The sequence below is a fragment of the Monodelphis domestica genome, chromosome 5 (assembly GCF_027887165.1).
Source record: "Monodelphis domestica isolate mMonDom1 chromosome 5, mMonDom1.pri, whole genome shotgun sequence".
In the NCBI taxonomy this organism is placed as follows: domain Eukaryota; kingdom Metazoa; phylum Chordata; class Mammalia; order Didelphimorphia; family Didelphidae; genus Monodelphis; species Monodelphis domestica.
Genome location: NC_077231.1, coordinates 213,847,654 through 213,863,469, shown reverse-complemented (window position 1 = coordinate 213,863,469; position 15,816 = coordinate 213,847,654). Strand labels below are relative to the sequence as shown.

General features: G+C 39.4%; 1 protein-coding gene across 2 annotated transcripts in view; it reads left to right on the top strand.

Annotated features, from left to right (window-relative positions):
• The window catches only part of KLRG2 (killer cell lectin like receptor G2), a 38,301-nt gene extending 31,518 nt beyond the window's left edge, over positions 1 to 6,783 (top strand). Inside the window, exons 4-5 of one of the 2 annotated variants that reach the window (XM_016426185.2) lie at positions 3,263 to 3,363; positions 3,926 to 6,783. In XM_016426185.2, coding sequence (XP_016281671.2) covers positions 3,263 to 3,363; positions 3,926 to 4,049 — 225 coding nt within the window. In that variant the 3' untranslated portion in view covers positions 4,050 to 6,783. Of the gene's footprint in view, positions 1 to 3,262; positions 3,400 to 3,925 lie in introns of both variants that reach the window. The other variant, XM_016426186.2, reaches the window with a different exon arrangement.
• Positions 6,784 to 15,816: the final 9,033 nt, after the last annotated feature.

Here is a 15,816-nt window from a genome sequence, read left to right as displayed (position 1 = left end):
TCTGTCTTAGTAACAACTCTAAGACAGAGGGCAAGGGCTAAGCAATTGGAGTTAAGTGACTTATCCACAGTCATACTAGGAGGATTAGAGTTTAAAGGACAAATCTTAATGTAAGAGAACTCTAGCAAGAACAGTATCTATGGACTCAGGAACTGGATTTAAGTTCTGGGTTGGTCCTATTTCATTTGCCCCTTTCTTGTGTATGATCTTGGGCAGCTTGTTCATCCTTTCCTAGGACCTCATAGAGAATGAACTTCTAGTTAGAAAATTATGGATTAAGTTCCTGATGTGCACACCCTACCCCCACAGCCTCTGGATCCCCAGTGTTTCTCACTTAACACCTCCCCCAATAATTTGTGTAAAATATAACTTTTCCCTAAGGATAAAGGAGTGGGAGTTGCAGGTAGTAAAGAGGAGGATGGGAGTAGGAGTGGGAATGCAAACAGATGGGACTGATTTGGGGAGGGTCTGGCAGACAGGTAGAAACAGCTGGAGGTTGTAATCTAGAGGGGGGAGATGCTGAAATGATGAGGGCAGAAGGGATGCGATGGAAGCAGGGCAGGGAAGGTAGCTCAGAAACTCTTGAAATACTTGACTTCTGATTAAAATAAGAACCTTGCTCAATCTCCTGGAGGTGGCAGGGTAAATGGTTGATCTTTGGGATGGAGAACTGGGTTTCATGGGTTTTTCTGGGTTGCCATGAGAGAAGAGAAGAGACAAAATAGTGGAGCTAATTGCTGTCCTGGGAAAGGTGTTAGAACAGGAAGAACCAGTTGGGTCTTTGGCTCTGACCAAAACATAGCTTTCCATTTCTTTTGGTAGTCATTTCTTGGTCAATTAGTTGCCTGGCAAGAACACACTGATCTACTCATGTTCTCCATGTTCCTTCTCCCTTGGCCACCCCCAGAATTTCCTATCATCCTAGGAAAATGCAATGCAGAGGGAATAGTAAGGAGAGACCAATAGGAGCTAACGTCCTTTTCTGGCTTTTGGTTCTGTTGCCTGCCATTCCATTCACAAGACTGCTTTGGGGGAAGCAGAGCTTAGAGGAAAGAGCTAGCCAAATATTTAGCCCCACCCCCATAAAAGAGGCATAAACGAGCAGGACAGCCTAAAAGTCCTGGGTTGACTTTATATACCTAAAAAAGAAGAGCAAGCTATACTTAATAGAGACTCACAGTTTCCCATATAGATCCCCCTTTTTTTCTATGTTCTACGATGTATATGGAGACACCAATTTTGTTTGGCATTTAAATACATAATGAAAAGGATTTTTATTAGAAATATTTTAAACCCATTTATTTCTCTCCTTAGCCTTGTATTGCTGCCAATCAACAGCCTACTGGCTCCAGATTGTGCCTCTATTGACATTTCTGTTAGGAGAAATATTGTGTTAAGAGAAATATTAAGTTCTGTTCTTAATTAAATGTTGTTACCTAGCCAGCAGGGTTAGGGGTACAGTTAGGGTTAGGGTTAGTGGTGCCCCTTGGCCAGGACCCCTTCTCTGCTGCCTCTTCCTTTTAAAAACAAACAAACAAAAAAAAACTTTACCTTCTATCTTAGTAATAAGGGCTGGATAAAGAGGTTAAGTGCCTTTCCCAGGGTCACACAGTTAGAAATGCTGCCTTCTTCCTTGGTGGAGGGAAAATGCTCAGATGTGGCCCCAGGAGTCCTAGTTCTGACACCTTACTAGCAATATAACCCTGGCTGAGTCACTTAACTTAATCTATCACATAGAGATAAAAACATATATAACCCCCACACACACCTTGTAAAGAGGTATATAAATGTGAGATTTTCATCTTCTTGTGGACGGCTTTCATGCCAATGTCACTCATATTCATCCATGGTTTCTGAGAGGTAGCACAGTGTATCAAAAAGGGGGAAATGCTTTCAAAAGAGCTGCGTTCAAATTCTGGCTGTGATTGGGGACCTTGTACAACTTTTGGTAAATTATTTCATCTCTCTGGGGTTTTGTTTCCTCGTCTGCAAAATGGCCAAGATAGTCTTACTCTGCTCCAGCATTCTTTGCCTCCCATTTCCCACCCAAGACCCACTCAGGTCTTGGAAGGGACAATTTGCGGAGCAGCCCAAACATAAATAATGGAGAAAAGGCGTGAGATCTAACAAAATGGTGAATGCTTGTGGAGGATAGGTTGGGGGAAAGTAGTTTGTCGTTAGTCAATAATAATGCAAGATGAAGGGCCATTCTCTGGCGCAGACTTCAATGCGGAGAGGGGATGGTTTATCAGGGAAAGGTCATGAATCTAAAGACACTTCCTAGAGGAATTTTCTGTGTAGACACAGAAATGTCCAGGAAGGCTCTGGACTTGGCCTTCTTTTCTTTACTCTTTATTTTGCCTTCCTCAGAGATACTTTCCCACTCCCATTCTCCTATGGCTTCAACTAGAACTCCTCTGCCAGAGCCCTTCAGGTCTATGCCCCTTTGACCCTCTATCTTCAGCCCCATCCTCACTGGCAAGATCCAGTCTCCCATTTCTACTCCATGTTAGACATTTTCAGCTGGAAATCTCTCAGACATCTCCAACACCACATCAACCCCTTCAAAGTAGTCCCTTACTCTCACCTTCCTCTTAATGATCACTTTAGTTTTCCAGACTCCCAGCCTCCTTCCTTCACTCTCACATTCAATCAGTTTCCAAGTCCTACTGATTCTTCTTTCTCAAATCTGTCTCTTTGTGTCCCAACCTAAAAATGAAGGGTTGCTCCATCTCTAGGTGCCTTCCATCTCTCATATTCCGTGAGGCTAGTGACTCAATGGGTTAAGAGTCAGGCCCAGAGATGGGAGGTCCTGGGTTCAAATCAGATCTCAAACACTTCCCAGTTGTGTGACCCTGGGCAAGTCACTTGACCCCCATTGCCTAGCCCTTACCACTCTTCTGCCTTGGAACCAATACACAGTATTGATTCAATGACTGAAGGTAAGAGTTAAAAAATTTTTTCTATGATTATATTAGATTAGTAGATTCATGAAAGCAGAGACCATGTTTCTAACTAACATCTTTATCTAACCCCCCCCCCCCCGTAGCATCCAGGATAGTGCCTTACACATAGACAATGGACATTAAATATTTGGTGAATAGATTTATGAGGAAGAAATATCTTGGAGTTGGAGGAGCCATGAGCTTATTAGCTTCTCTGGAGCTTTGGAAAATGTAGAGGACTATTTAGAGAAAGGATGCTAGATAGGGTAGCTCTTGGGCCACAAAGTAAAACAACATTCCTATTTTTTTCCCCATAGAAATTCCTAAGCAGCCAGATCTACAGGTTATATTGGGTGGGTCTATATCGAGGCCCTGAAGGTTGGCACTGGATTGATGGGGCTCCCCTGCACCCCCAGCTGTGAGTGACTACATTGGATCTGGATGGCCTGTATGGGTAGGATAGCACCTCTCTCCTCTATCATGGCTCTCTGCTGATGCTATTGGTTCTCCAGTGTGGCCTCATCCATGTGATGATGGGCTATGGACCCAGTATCTGTTTCCCTGCTGTATGGGTACCCTGGGTGAGCCCTCTGTCCCCTAGCTGGCAGGCACACATCTACTTTCTCTTCTCTGTTGAGCTGACCCTACTCTCACTGTTTCCAGAGTATCTGGGAGGAGGGAGGGTTCAGAAGAGCCCTTTGCCCTCTTTTTAGCATTCATTTTCTCCTCTCATGGGGCCAATTGTGGTCCCATCTCCCCGAAATGAGTTAATACTATTTACAAAGCCACAAACAGACCAGCCTATGTAAAAAGAGTACTTAGGTACTAGGGGATGCAGAGTCAATAAGTGCCTGGATTTCCATGGGGGTGGGATACCAGAAAAGGCTTCCTGGAAAAGTTAGTGTGTTAAAGGGAAGGAAAGCAAAGACAATTATATAGCATCTCCTCATCCAAATCCTTTATTTTTTCCATCTTTGCAGGCTCCCAGAGGAAGATGAAGGCAGCCTTCAGAATCGGAACTGTGGGGGGTTGGAGGCAGGGAGGCTCAAGGCTTTAGAATGTGCCTCCTCCAGACCCTGGATCTGTGTCAGGGAGGCCAAGTGATCTGCTCACTCTTCAAGTCCAAGCCCACAAGAAGTGAGTCAGAGCATCATGATATGGCATGGACAAGGTCAGATTGTGTGCTGGGGGTGGGGGGTGGGGCACTACTGCTTCTCAGAATAAATATTGCTGCGAAACCTTGGCCTGGGGCCCAGAGAGAGACCCTGAAAACAAACTATTCATCAAAAACTCGGGTAACGTACCTCTATCCTCAGCCAAGAAGACCCTATCTTGTGGGGCGAAGAAAAGTGGCTTGTGACCAACGGAACCTTAACCCTAGATTTAATCCAGCCTCTGAACTCTGCTCAACCAGTGGTCAGTTAATATTTCTGGGGTCAAGTTGTCCTGAAATAGGATCCCCACACCCTTCCTTCCCAACTTCTTATACATACATGCTCACTTTATTTTGTCAAGGGATAAGGAGAATTCAAAAAGCCAAATTCCTGTAGGGATTGAACTGCTACTTTTCATTACAGTACACTAAATTCCAAGAATGTCTAAATTGCTTTGTTACGGTCATCTCTAGTTAAATGGTGGGCTCCATTGTTAACCATTATACTTCAGGTCTGCAGAGGTTATAGATGAATCCTGTACACAGCCGAAGCAAAAGAATACAACCTCAGGGGGGCCTTTGCAAAGCATGAAACTTTTGTCACTTAAAAGGGTGTTTGTTAGAAACCAAGGTAACCAGGAAGGAGGTCAAGATGACTGAATACAGTGTTCTTGAGCAGATCCAAAAGGTAGGGACCAGAGGCAACATTGGAACATGGTTTATTAGAACTGTCATTAGAATGGAATATAGGAAAAACTTTTACTATTCTAGTCCTTACTTCTTAGAACCATTAAGTACATTCTTTTAAAAGACTCCCTTTCCCTCTCTCTGCCTCCTGCTCCTCTGTCAAAACTAGTCCTCTTTTTTTCTTCTTCTAATTATGCAACTGAAAGTAAATATGTACTTGAAATTGCATTGGACCACACATTAGAAGATTTGGGCTCAAGCCCTAATTCCAGGACTTTATTAGGTGAATGACTTTGGGAAAGTTGATTGACTTCTCTAGGCTCAGTTTCCTACTCTTCGGAAGGAAGGAAGGAAGGAAGGAAGGAAGGAAGGAAGGAAGGAAGGAAGGAAGGAAGGAAGGAAGGAAGGAGAAAGAAAGAAAGAAAGAAAGAAAGAAAGAAAGAAAGAAAGAAAGAAAGAAAGAAAGAAAGAAAGAAAGAAAGAAAGAAAGAAAGAAAGAGAGAAAGAGAGAAAGAGAGAAAGAAAGAGATTGAACTAGATGATATCTAAGGTCCCATCCAGCTCTGTACATTCATGAATTAGGTATTTACCCTCATTTACTCTGACTATTATAATTCCTGTGTCCTGGGCTAACCAGATTCTAGTTAAGTTGCCTGGAGAACTCTTTCAAGATCTGGTTTTCCATACACCAGCTTTGCTGTTCAAGATGCTGTAAAGAGCAGGGCAGAGGGGATACATAGCACAACTGGTGTCAAAAGATAGCTAAATGGCATGATGGGGAAATGAGAGATGCTTAAAGGAGCTGCAAGAGAACTTCCTTATTTCTCTTATAGGCATCATCAACCTTCCAGATCTAGAGACCATAACCTCAGAATCATCTTTGACTCCTCACTCTCACTTACCATCTATAGTCGTTGGAATGAGTGGTCAAGTCTGGTTTCTACCTCCCCATATCGCTTGGCACCATTGGCTTATTTCTGCCCCTGTGGCCACCACCCTCATTACTTCTCACCTGGACAATTAAAATAGCTTTCTCATTGGTTTCTCTGACTCCAGTCTCTCCTCTGTATTCATCTTTCACACAACTGCCAAAGTGATATTCCAAAAGGGATAGATAGGTGTGACTTTGTCACTCTATGTCCTGCTCAGAAAGCTCTAGGGACTCCCTATTGCCTCAAGGATAAAATGTAAACTCCTCTATTTGGGATACAAATCTTCCATTTCTAGATTTCTTGTATACTGTCCCTTCAAAACAAACTGGACCACTGGCTATTCTCCATTCCTGATACTCCATCTTCAGGCTCTATGTCATTGTACAAGCTATCTGTCACATGACAATATCTTCACTCTTAGAATCTCTAAGTCCCTTCAAAGTTCAGCTCAAGTGCCACCCATATTCCTTGATGCTTTCCCTACTCCCCTTCAGTTGTTGGGTCCTGGGAATTACTTTGCTTTCTGTATATGTATATAAACGTTATGCATTTACTTATATGTGTACATATTGTTTTTCCCTTTTAGGATGTAAGTTCTGTGAGGGCTGAGACTATTTCATTTTTGTCTTTGTATTTCCACTGACTATCACATAGATGACACTTAATAAAATGTCTGTTGATTAATTAATTGAAGGCTTTCTTCATTTTCTCTCCCACTACTACTCCAGGGCTTCGAAAATCAGTATTTCAAAATAAAAAATTTTTACTTTTATGTAAAAAGTTTATTACTTAAAGTCCTTATTTTTTAACATATACTTTTATTTTTTGTAAAGATATTTTATTTTATCAATTACGTGTAATGACAATTTTGCACATAAGTTTTCTGAAGTTATAAGATCCAAGTTGTCTCCCTCCTTCTCTTCCCTCCCCCTTCCCAGAGATGGTAACCAATTTGATCTGGGTTATACATGTATTATCATGTAAAACACATTTCCATACTGTTCTCATTATTGTAAGAGAATACTCGTATAAAACCCGAACCCCAAATAAACTAAAGTGAAAAACAGTCTGTTTTGATGTTCATTGTGACTCCAACAGTTCTTTCTCTGGAGGTATTTAGCATTCTTTGTCGTAAGTCCTTCAAAATTGTCCTGGATCATTGTATTGCTGAGAGTAGCCAAGTTATTCACAGTTGATCATCCCACAATATTGCTGTTACTGTGTACAATATTCTGGTTCTGTTTATTTCACTCTGTATTAATTCATGCAGGTCTCTCCTGCTCTATCACCGTCATATACCACAAAATGCTTAGTCATTCCCCAATTGATGGACATCCCCTCAATTTCCAATTCTTTGCCACCACAATAAGGGCTGCTATAAATATTTTTGTACAAGTATGCCCTTCCCTCTTTTTTTTTTATCTCTTTGGGATATAGACCTAATAGTGGTATTACTGGTTCAAAGGTATACATTCTTTTTTAGTCTTTTGGGCATAATTACAAATTGCCCTTCAAAATGGTTGGATCAGTTCACAACTCTGCCAACAATGTATTAGTGTACCAATTTTGGCACATTTTCTCCAACATATATCACTTGCTGCCAAATTAGCCAATCTGATAGGTGTGAGGGGGTACCTCAGAGTTGTTTTAATTTGCATTTCTCTAGTTGAGGGGAATTTAGAAGATTTTTCTGTGATTATTGATAACTTTGATTTGTTCATCTGAAAGCTGCCAGTTCTTATCCTTTCACCATTTGTCAATTAGGAAATGGCTTGTATTCTTACAAATCATATATTCATTTTGATCTTTTCTTCGTATAGGGTGTGAGATATTGGATATACTTAGTTTCTGCCATATTGTTTTGCAGTTTTTGTCAAATAGTGAGTTCTTATCTCAAAAACTGGGATTTGGGAGTTTATCGAACACTAGATTGCCAAGGCCATTTACCCCTAATATATTTCATTGATCCACCATTCTGTTTATTGGCCAGTACCAGATTGTTTTGATAATTACTCCTTTGTCATAGTTTGAGATATGGTATTTCTAGGCCACCATCCTTTACATTTTTTTTATTAATTCCCTTCATATTGCTCATCTTTTGTTCTTCCAGGTTAATTTTATTATTTTTTCTAGTTCTCTAAAATAATTTTTGGCAGTTTGATTGGTATTGCACTGAATAAGTAAATTAATTTAGGTAGAATTATAATTTTCATTATATTACCTTGGTCTACCCATAAGCAATTAATGTTTAGATCTGACTTTATGTAAAAAGTGGTTTGTATTTGTGTCCATATAATTTGCGTGTCTGTCTTAGCAAATAGATTCCTAAGCATTTTATTTTGTCTAAAGTTTTTAAATGGAATTTCTCTATCTCTTGCTGCTGGACTTTATTGGTAATATATAATTATGCTGATGATTTATGTGGGTTTATTTTGTATCCTGTAACTTTGCTAAAATTATTTCAACAAGTTTTTTAGTTGATTCTCTAAGTATGCCATCATATCATCCACAGAGTTTAGTTTCCTTATTGCTTATTTAATTCCTTCCATTTCTTTTTCTTCACTAATTGCTATGCTAGCATTTCTATTAAATATTAGTGGTGATAATAGGCATTTTTGGTTCATCCCTGATCTTAGTGGAAAGGCTTCTAACATCCCTATTACCAATGCTACTTGCTGATGGTTTTTAAAAGATAATCATTTTAAGGAGACACATTTATTCCTATGCTTCCTAATGTTTTTAAAGGAATAGGTATTGTATTCTGTTGAAGGTGTTTTTTTTTTGCATCTATGGAGATAATTTATTATTGATATGGTCAATTATGCTGATGGTTTTCTTAATATTAAACCAGCCTTGCATTCCTGGTAAAAATCCCACCTGGTCATAGTGAATGATCATTGTGATATATTGCTATAATCTATTTGCAAGTGTTTTATTTAAGATTTTTGCATCAATATTCATCAAGGAAATGAGTCTATTCTTTCTATTTTTACACTTCCTAGCTTAGGTACCAGCACAAGATTTGTGTCACAAAAAGAATTTGGTAGGGCTCCTTCTTTGCCTATTTTGCCAAATAGTTTATAAAGTATTGATATTATTTGTTCTTTAAATATTTAATAAAATTCATTTATGAATCCAGCTGACCCAGGGAATTTTTTCTTAGGGAGTTCTTTAATGGCTTGTTCAATTTCTTTTTCTGAGATAGGATTATTTAAGTATTCTATTTCCTCTTTTATTAATCTGGGCAATTTATATTTTTATAAATATTAATCCAATTTGCCTAAATTGTCAGACTTATTGTCATATAATTAGGCAAAATAACTCCTAACAATTACCTTAATTTTTAATTCATTAGTGGTGAATTCATCCTTTTCATTTTGGGTACAGGTAATTTAATTTTCTTCTTTTTTAAAAAATCAAATTAGCTAATATTCTATTTTGTTTTTTTTCTCATTAAAACCAAGTCCTAATATTATTTATTAGTTCAATAGTTCTCTTTCAATTTTATTGTTTTTCCTTTGGTTTTCAGGATTTCCAATTTAGTCTTTAATTGGAGTTTTAATGTTTTTTTTCTAGTTTAGTTGCATGTCCAATTCATCTGCCTATTCTCTATTTTATTGATATAAGCATCGAGATACAAATTTTCCCCTTAGTACTGCTTTGGCTATATCCCATACATTTTCATATGGTGTCTCCTTGTCCTCTTTAATGAAATTATTGTTTCTGTAATTTGTTCTTTAACCCACCCCTTTTTTAGAATGAGATCATTTAGTTGCCAATTAATTTTTAATTTCTTTCCATGAACCCTTATTGATTATAGTTTTATTGCATTATGATCTGAAAAGGATGCATATTATTTCTGCTTTTTTGTATTTGGTGATGAAGATTTTATGCCCAAATTTTTCCAGAGATCTATTAAATCTAACTTTCCTAAAATTTCATTCACTTCTTTTACTTTTGTTTTTTAATTTATCTAGTTCTGAGAAGGAAAGGGTTGAGGTCCCCCAATAGTATATTTACTGTCTATTTCCTCCTTAAGCTCATTTAATTTCTACTTTTAAAAATTGGTGGCTATATCATTTGGTGCATTTGGTGCTAAATATTTATATTACTTCATTGTCTTTAGTACCTTTTATCAAGATGCAATTTCCTTCCTTTTTTCTTTTAATTAGATCTATTTTTGCTTTTGCTTTGACTGAGATCACAATTGCTACTTTTAATTTACGTCAGTTGAAGCCCAAAAATTCTGCTCCATCCTCTTGCTCTGTGTGTCTCCCTGCCTCAAGTGTGTTTCTTGTAAACAATATATTGTAGGATTCTGGTTTTTAATACACTTTTTCTATCTGCTTCCATTTTATGGGTGAGTCCATCCCATTTATATTTATAGTTATGACTACCATCTGTGTATTTCTCTCCATATTATCTCTTTCTTTCTCCTATTACTATGTCCCTTCTCATAAGTATTTTGCTTTTAATCACCTCCCTCAATTCTCCCTCCCTTATACTACACTCCCCTTCTTATTCCCCTCCTTCTTCTCTATAGGGTAAGATAGGATCCTATACCCTAGTAGGCATGGTTGTTATTCCCTCTCTGAGCTAATTCCAATGAGAGTAAGGTTTAAGCTTGGCCTATCACCATTCTCATCCTCCTCTCCACTGAAATAGTTTTTTCGCACCTCTCTCAGTGATATAATTTATACTATTTTACCTCTCTTCCCTTTTCTCTCAGTGCAATAGTTTTTCACCCCTTCATTTTTTTTTTTTGCATATCATGTCATACTAAACAGCTTACTCCAGCACTCTCTATGTATACTCCTTCTAACTGCTCTAATAATGACACAAAATTTTAGTTACAATAGGAATATAAAGTTTGACCTTACTGAATCCCTTGTATTTTCTCTTATTTACCTTTTTGTGCTTCTATTGAGTCTTGTATTTGGACATCAAATTTTCTCTTTTGGTCTGGCCTTTTCATGAAGAATTTTTGGAAATATTCTATTTTATTAAATCACCATTCCCCCCCTCAAAGAATATATTCAGTTTTGCTGATTAGGTGATTCTTGTTTATTAACCTAGTTCCATTGCCTTCTGGAATATCATATTCCAAGCCCACCAATCTTTTAATGTAGAAGCTAAGACTTATATAATCCTGGTTGTAGCTCCATGATATTTGAATTTTTTTTTCTGCCTGCTTACATTATTTTCTCCATCTGGGAGCTCTTGAATTTGACTATATTTCTGGGAGTTTGCAATTTGGGATTTATTGCAGAAGGCAATTGGTAGATGCTTTCAATTTCTATTTTGCTCTCTTGTTCAAGAATAACAGGGCAGTTTTCTCTGATAATTTCTTGTAATGTGATGTCTAGGCTTTCTTTTTTATCATGACTTTGAGGTAGTCTAATGAGTTTTCTACTGGATCTATTTCCCCGGTCAATTGGTTTTTCAATATTTCATATTTTCTCCTTTTTTTTCACTCTTTTGGTTTTGTTCCTTGGTGTCTCAAGAAGTCATTAGTTTCTATTTCTCCAACTCTAATTTTTAAGGAATGATTGTCATCCATGATCTTTTGAACCTCTTTTTCCATTTGGTCAATTCTACTTTTTAAGCTATGATTTTCTTCTTGCATTGCTTTCATTTCTCTACCCTATTTTTCTTCTGCCCCTCTTATTTGGTTTTTTAATTTCTTTTTGAGCTCTTTCAGAGCCTTAGACAAATTCCCATTTTTCTTTGAGGTTTTGCATTTGGTTGCTTTGATCTCATTGTCATCTTCTGCATCTATGCCTTGATCTTTTGTTTTCATAAAAATTATCTGTGGTTAGGGTTTTTTGTTTGTTTGCCCATTTTCCCAATTTAGTTGGGTTTTTAAAAAACTTTTACTTTTATCTTAAAAGTGGGCACTGCCCTCAGGGTAGAGTGGACACTCTCATCCTTGCTACCCTCAGCTCTAGTTCTGGGTTTCTGCCACTTTCAGTTTTTCCAAGGTGATATGGCATGTGGACTAGGAGCTGCTGATCTCTAGGGACTGGTGATGATTTGCAGGATTCAGATCACTGTGAACTACCTTGTGCTCAGGGTCAGGACCTCACCTCAAGCCTAGGCAGGAGCTCTGGGCTTCACTCTTGGCTTACATAGGATGGCACACAACAGACTACCTTATCCTGAGAGGTTTGAGACCTCAGTTTAGGCTTGGACAGGGCCCTGGGGCTCTCCTTAGGCCAGAACCAATCAGGCATGGACTGCTTTGTGCTGGGGTTTGGGTCTTCATTGCTACCTTGAGCAGAGGCTAAGAGCCTCACCTGTGCACATTAGACTGCCCTGCAATGGAGCTTGGGACCTCACTGTAGGCTTGGTCAGGGGCGCTGGGTATCCCCTTTGGCTTGAATGGGTTGGGCTAGGACTTGGGTCCTCACTGAAGGCTTACACTAGAGCCAGGAACTTCAAGGGGTAGGTGTGGGATGTTCTGCTATTGGCTTAGGATTTTTTAGGATCTCAGCTTCTCAAAGTTGGGGGTGAGTGGCTTATACTCCTCACTGCATAGTTTGCTTTTAGCTCCCCTCTCACCCCAGAGAAATAGACCCTCCTCTCTGCCTACCTTCCAAATTATTCTCTGTTATTCCAATTTGTTCTGAAGTTGGTTTTAGTGGATTTCCAGAGTGATTCCAGTTTTCTGTGCTGCTACTCTGCCATCTTGGCAGACTCTCCCTTCTTGTATGCTACTAATTGGACCCTCATTTCCCTCCTTCAACCTGACTCCTTGATTAGCTTTCTGAGCAACAACCAGTTTCTCTCCACTTTCACATTCTGCCCCCAACTCTTTACCAGTTACCAGAACTCATCATACTGAGGCTAGGGCCATAATACAGGATTTACAGAATCTCAGAGGTGGAAATAATATTGAACTCCTTCATGACCTCAAAACCTATAATATCCCCAACAAGTCAACAGCCTTCTCCTGAAGACCTCTAAAGAACTAAACTCAAAATTTCCCAAGACAACTCATCACATAATTAGAAATCTCTAATTGCCAGGAAGTTTTTCCTTACATTGAGCCAAAATCTGCCTCCCTGCAACATCTCTTTTGATATTTTGATGCTTAACAGTATATTTTGGATTCAGAAACCAAAGGCTTAAGAGGCGAGATGAAGAGAAACCAGTATTTCTAAAGCATCGAAAATGGTCATCCAGGTGGCTTCAAAGTCAATGTGTTTTTGGACACCAGGAAGAAGGAATGTAGCTAAGGTCAGTAAACAAAAGGACCTACAGCATCAAAGACAAAAGTGGGATTAAAAGTATTAGTTCCACCTGGAGCAGACTTAACCTGAACTATAACAATAAGAGAATTATTTAGGGCTTTTTAAGCCTTTGAAAAGCTTGTCATGTGAGACTATAAGTTATTTCTGATGTCAGAAGTGTGATACTAAAATCAGGAAATTCATTTTTACCAGCCACACATAAAAATCTGAGTCTTTGAGAGACACAACTTTCACTTTTATATTGTTTAGTATTCTAAAATTCCTTTATATCATAGAAAACTTCATTTTGCATTTGAACCTACTTTGTAGTGAATTGCAATGGACTGGGTGGGAGAAAGGTGCATGAGAATCTTTCCAAGGGGGAAGACATTTTTTTTTTTACTTTTTTACCCTTAGATGGTAGCAGCCAAGATCATAGGGTCATATATGACCAGAAATGGCATCAGAGATTGTTAGTATGATCTGGAGCTGGAATTCTCAATCTGGGGTCCAATTAAGTAAACTGATAACTATATTTTTATAACACAGATTTCCTTTTTAATACACGTATTTTGTTTTTAAAAACATAATTCTGAGAAGGCATCCCATTAGGTTTCACCAGACTGAGGAAGGGTTAACTTACGGTCTAGAGAGTTACAGACTGATCTTAGAAATGAGTCCAACCACGTATGAGGAAATGGAGGTTCAGAGTAAAGTAACTTACTTATCCTAGGTTGTAAGGTTCAGTGTCCAACTTCTCTGGCCTCAGTTTCTTATGGGTCTGATTCTCTCCTTCCCTTCCCCTTCCTCTGATGTCCGGGGAGCCCCAGGTGAGCCCCCCTAGTCCCTGGCTGGACTGCACAGCTGAGCCTTCTTTTTTGGATTGAGCCTTGTTCTAACACCACTATCTCCAGAAAAAAAGAACAGCAGCCTTTGTACAGCAACTCTTGAGACATGGCTGGTAGTTGTTGCAAATGGGCTCTTCACTGGATTATGACTGCGACTCCTGCCTCAGTTATCAACAAAAACAATAATAATCTTCACCTGAGACTAGATGATGGGCATTGAGGGGATGCTTAGGGGGCTCCATAGTTCCTTGAAGGACTCATCATCCCCAGCAAAGTCAGAGAAACAGATCCTTGCAGGTGGCATATTGACCTAGAAAACTACAGATTAACATTATCTGTTGTCTTGTGTATTTTAACTTTTTCTCATTATATTTTAATCAACTTGGAATCTGTACTAGTGAGTTTTGCCAACCGTGTCCCAATACTCTTGGTAAGGGAAGGGAGGCAGGAACTATCAACTCCCTGGAATGGTGTAACGAATCGATGTCCTTTTCTGGATATGGATGCTTTAAGGATCGGTAGCATTTCATCCAGTGGGCTTTAAGGTTGGTCCTCTTTGAACCTAGCAAGGAGGCAGGCCTGGAGCCAGATTCATTCTGTCACAAGGTCTATAGGCTAGTTTTCCCAGTTTGGTTGTGCCTGCTAAAGTATAGGTCTCAGTGAACAGTTTGAAAGAAGCCAGGGCTGCCTCCTGACACCCGAGACATCCTGGAAGATTCTGATGGAGGCATGTTGTGAATATTCAGACTTCCCTAGTGTATTCTCTTCCTCTTCTGAAAGCAAGCTCAGTGTAGTCCTTTCTGGGAAAGCACTATTATTGAGTTAAAAATGGTAAATTGAAAACTTTTTATTAACGATGAGTTAAAGCCTAAAGTTAGTTTTAAAATATTTGCACGGAAAACAAAAAGGTAAAGCATCCTTATTAACCTTTTTTAAGCTCATGTTTTGTGGTTTGTCCCCCCCCCCCCCAGTAGGCCCCAATTCATACTTTCCTGTGTACTGGAGAGCATCCGTTAACATTTGCAAATTAGCAAATGTATTGGCTCACTTGAAAATGAATATTTGAGACATAAGTAGATAATGACGGACTGAGTGGAGGGAATTGGCATAGCTTTCTCTTGCCCAGCCCCCCCTCCTTCTTTTCTCTGTGTATTACGTCATGGAGTGAAACCAGGAAGAAAATACTGAAACCACAACAGTTCGATGAACAGTCAAAGCTCCCGTATGTTATTTGGGATCTGTGACATTAACCACCTGACTGCTTCTTGAACTCGTGTGGACAAAGATGACATCTCCCTCACCTCCGGGCCTCGTCGTCTTTGTGTGAAATCAGGGCCGAACTAGACGCTCACCAAGGCTCCTTCAAATTACTTGGGCAAAGGATTGAATCTTTTACCCACTGCCTTTGGCACTTGGTGCTCAGAAATTCACTTCTTGTCTGAGTGGTGATTGGCCAATTGATGCTGCCAGGAATCATTTGCCTTATTTTATTCAACTAAACTAACCAACTTCAGAACAAAAGAGAGAAAGAGATAAATGAGTGGACAGATCTAGCTACTCGGCTCTCAAAGCGTCAGTCTAGATCATGTTCATGTTCCACTTGGGCTCCTGATCACTCTCTTCATTGGGAAGAAGCTATAAATCCAAAGCTTGACTTCCTTCTCACCAAATCTCAGTTCCACAAACTGTCTCTCTCTCTCACACACACACAAAGAGCAAATAGCAAATATTCATTTATTCAAGCTAACAAGCAAACAGAAATCAGAGAAGGTATACAAGTGAGACTATGGCAGACAATACAGCCCCAAAAAGCTCTCGTTCTGGTTCTGGGAGCCCGCTCTCTTAGCTCAGCCAATAGAAACGGGAGAAATTTCCCCAAGTCTCTAGTGCAAATGAGTTGAGAACAGGGATCTGGGGGAGGCGCCGATTCCTCTACTGGCTGTCATCCCACAGTCCTCCTCTCCCTTCAGGGACCTGAAGAGGCTCTAGGATTCCATTAGTATCTTCTCTCCGGACGCC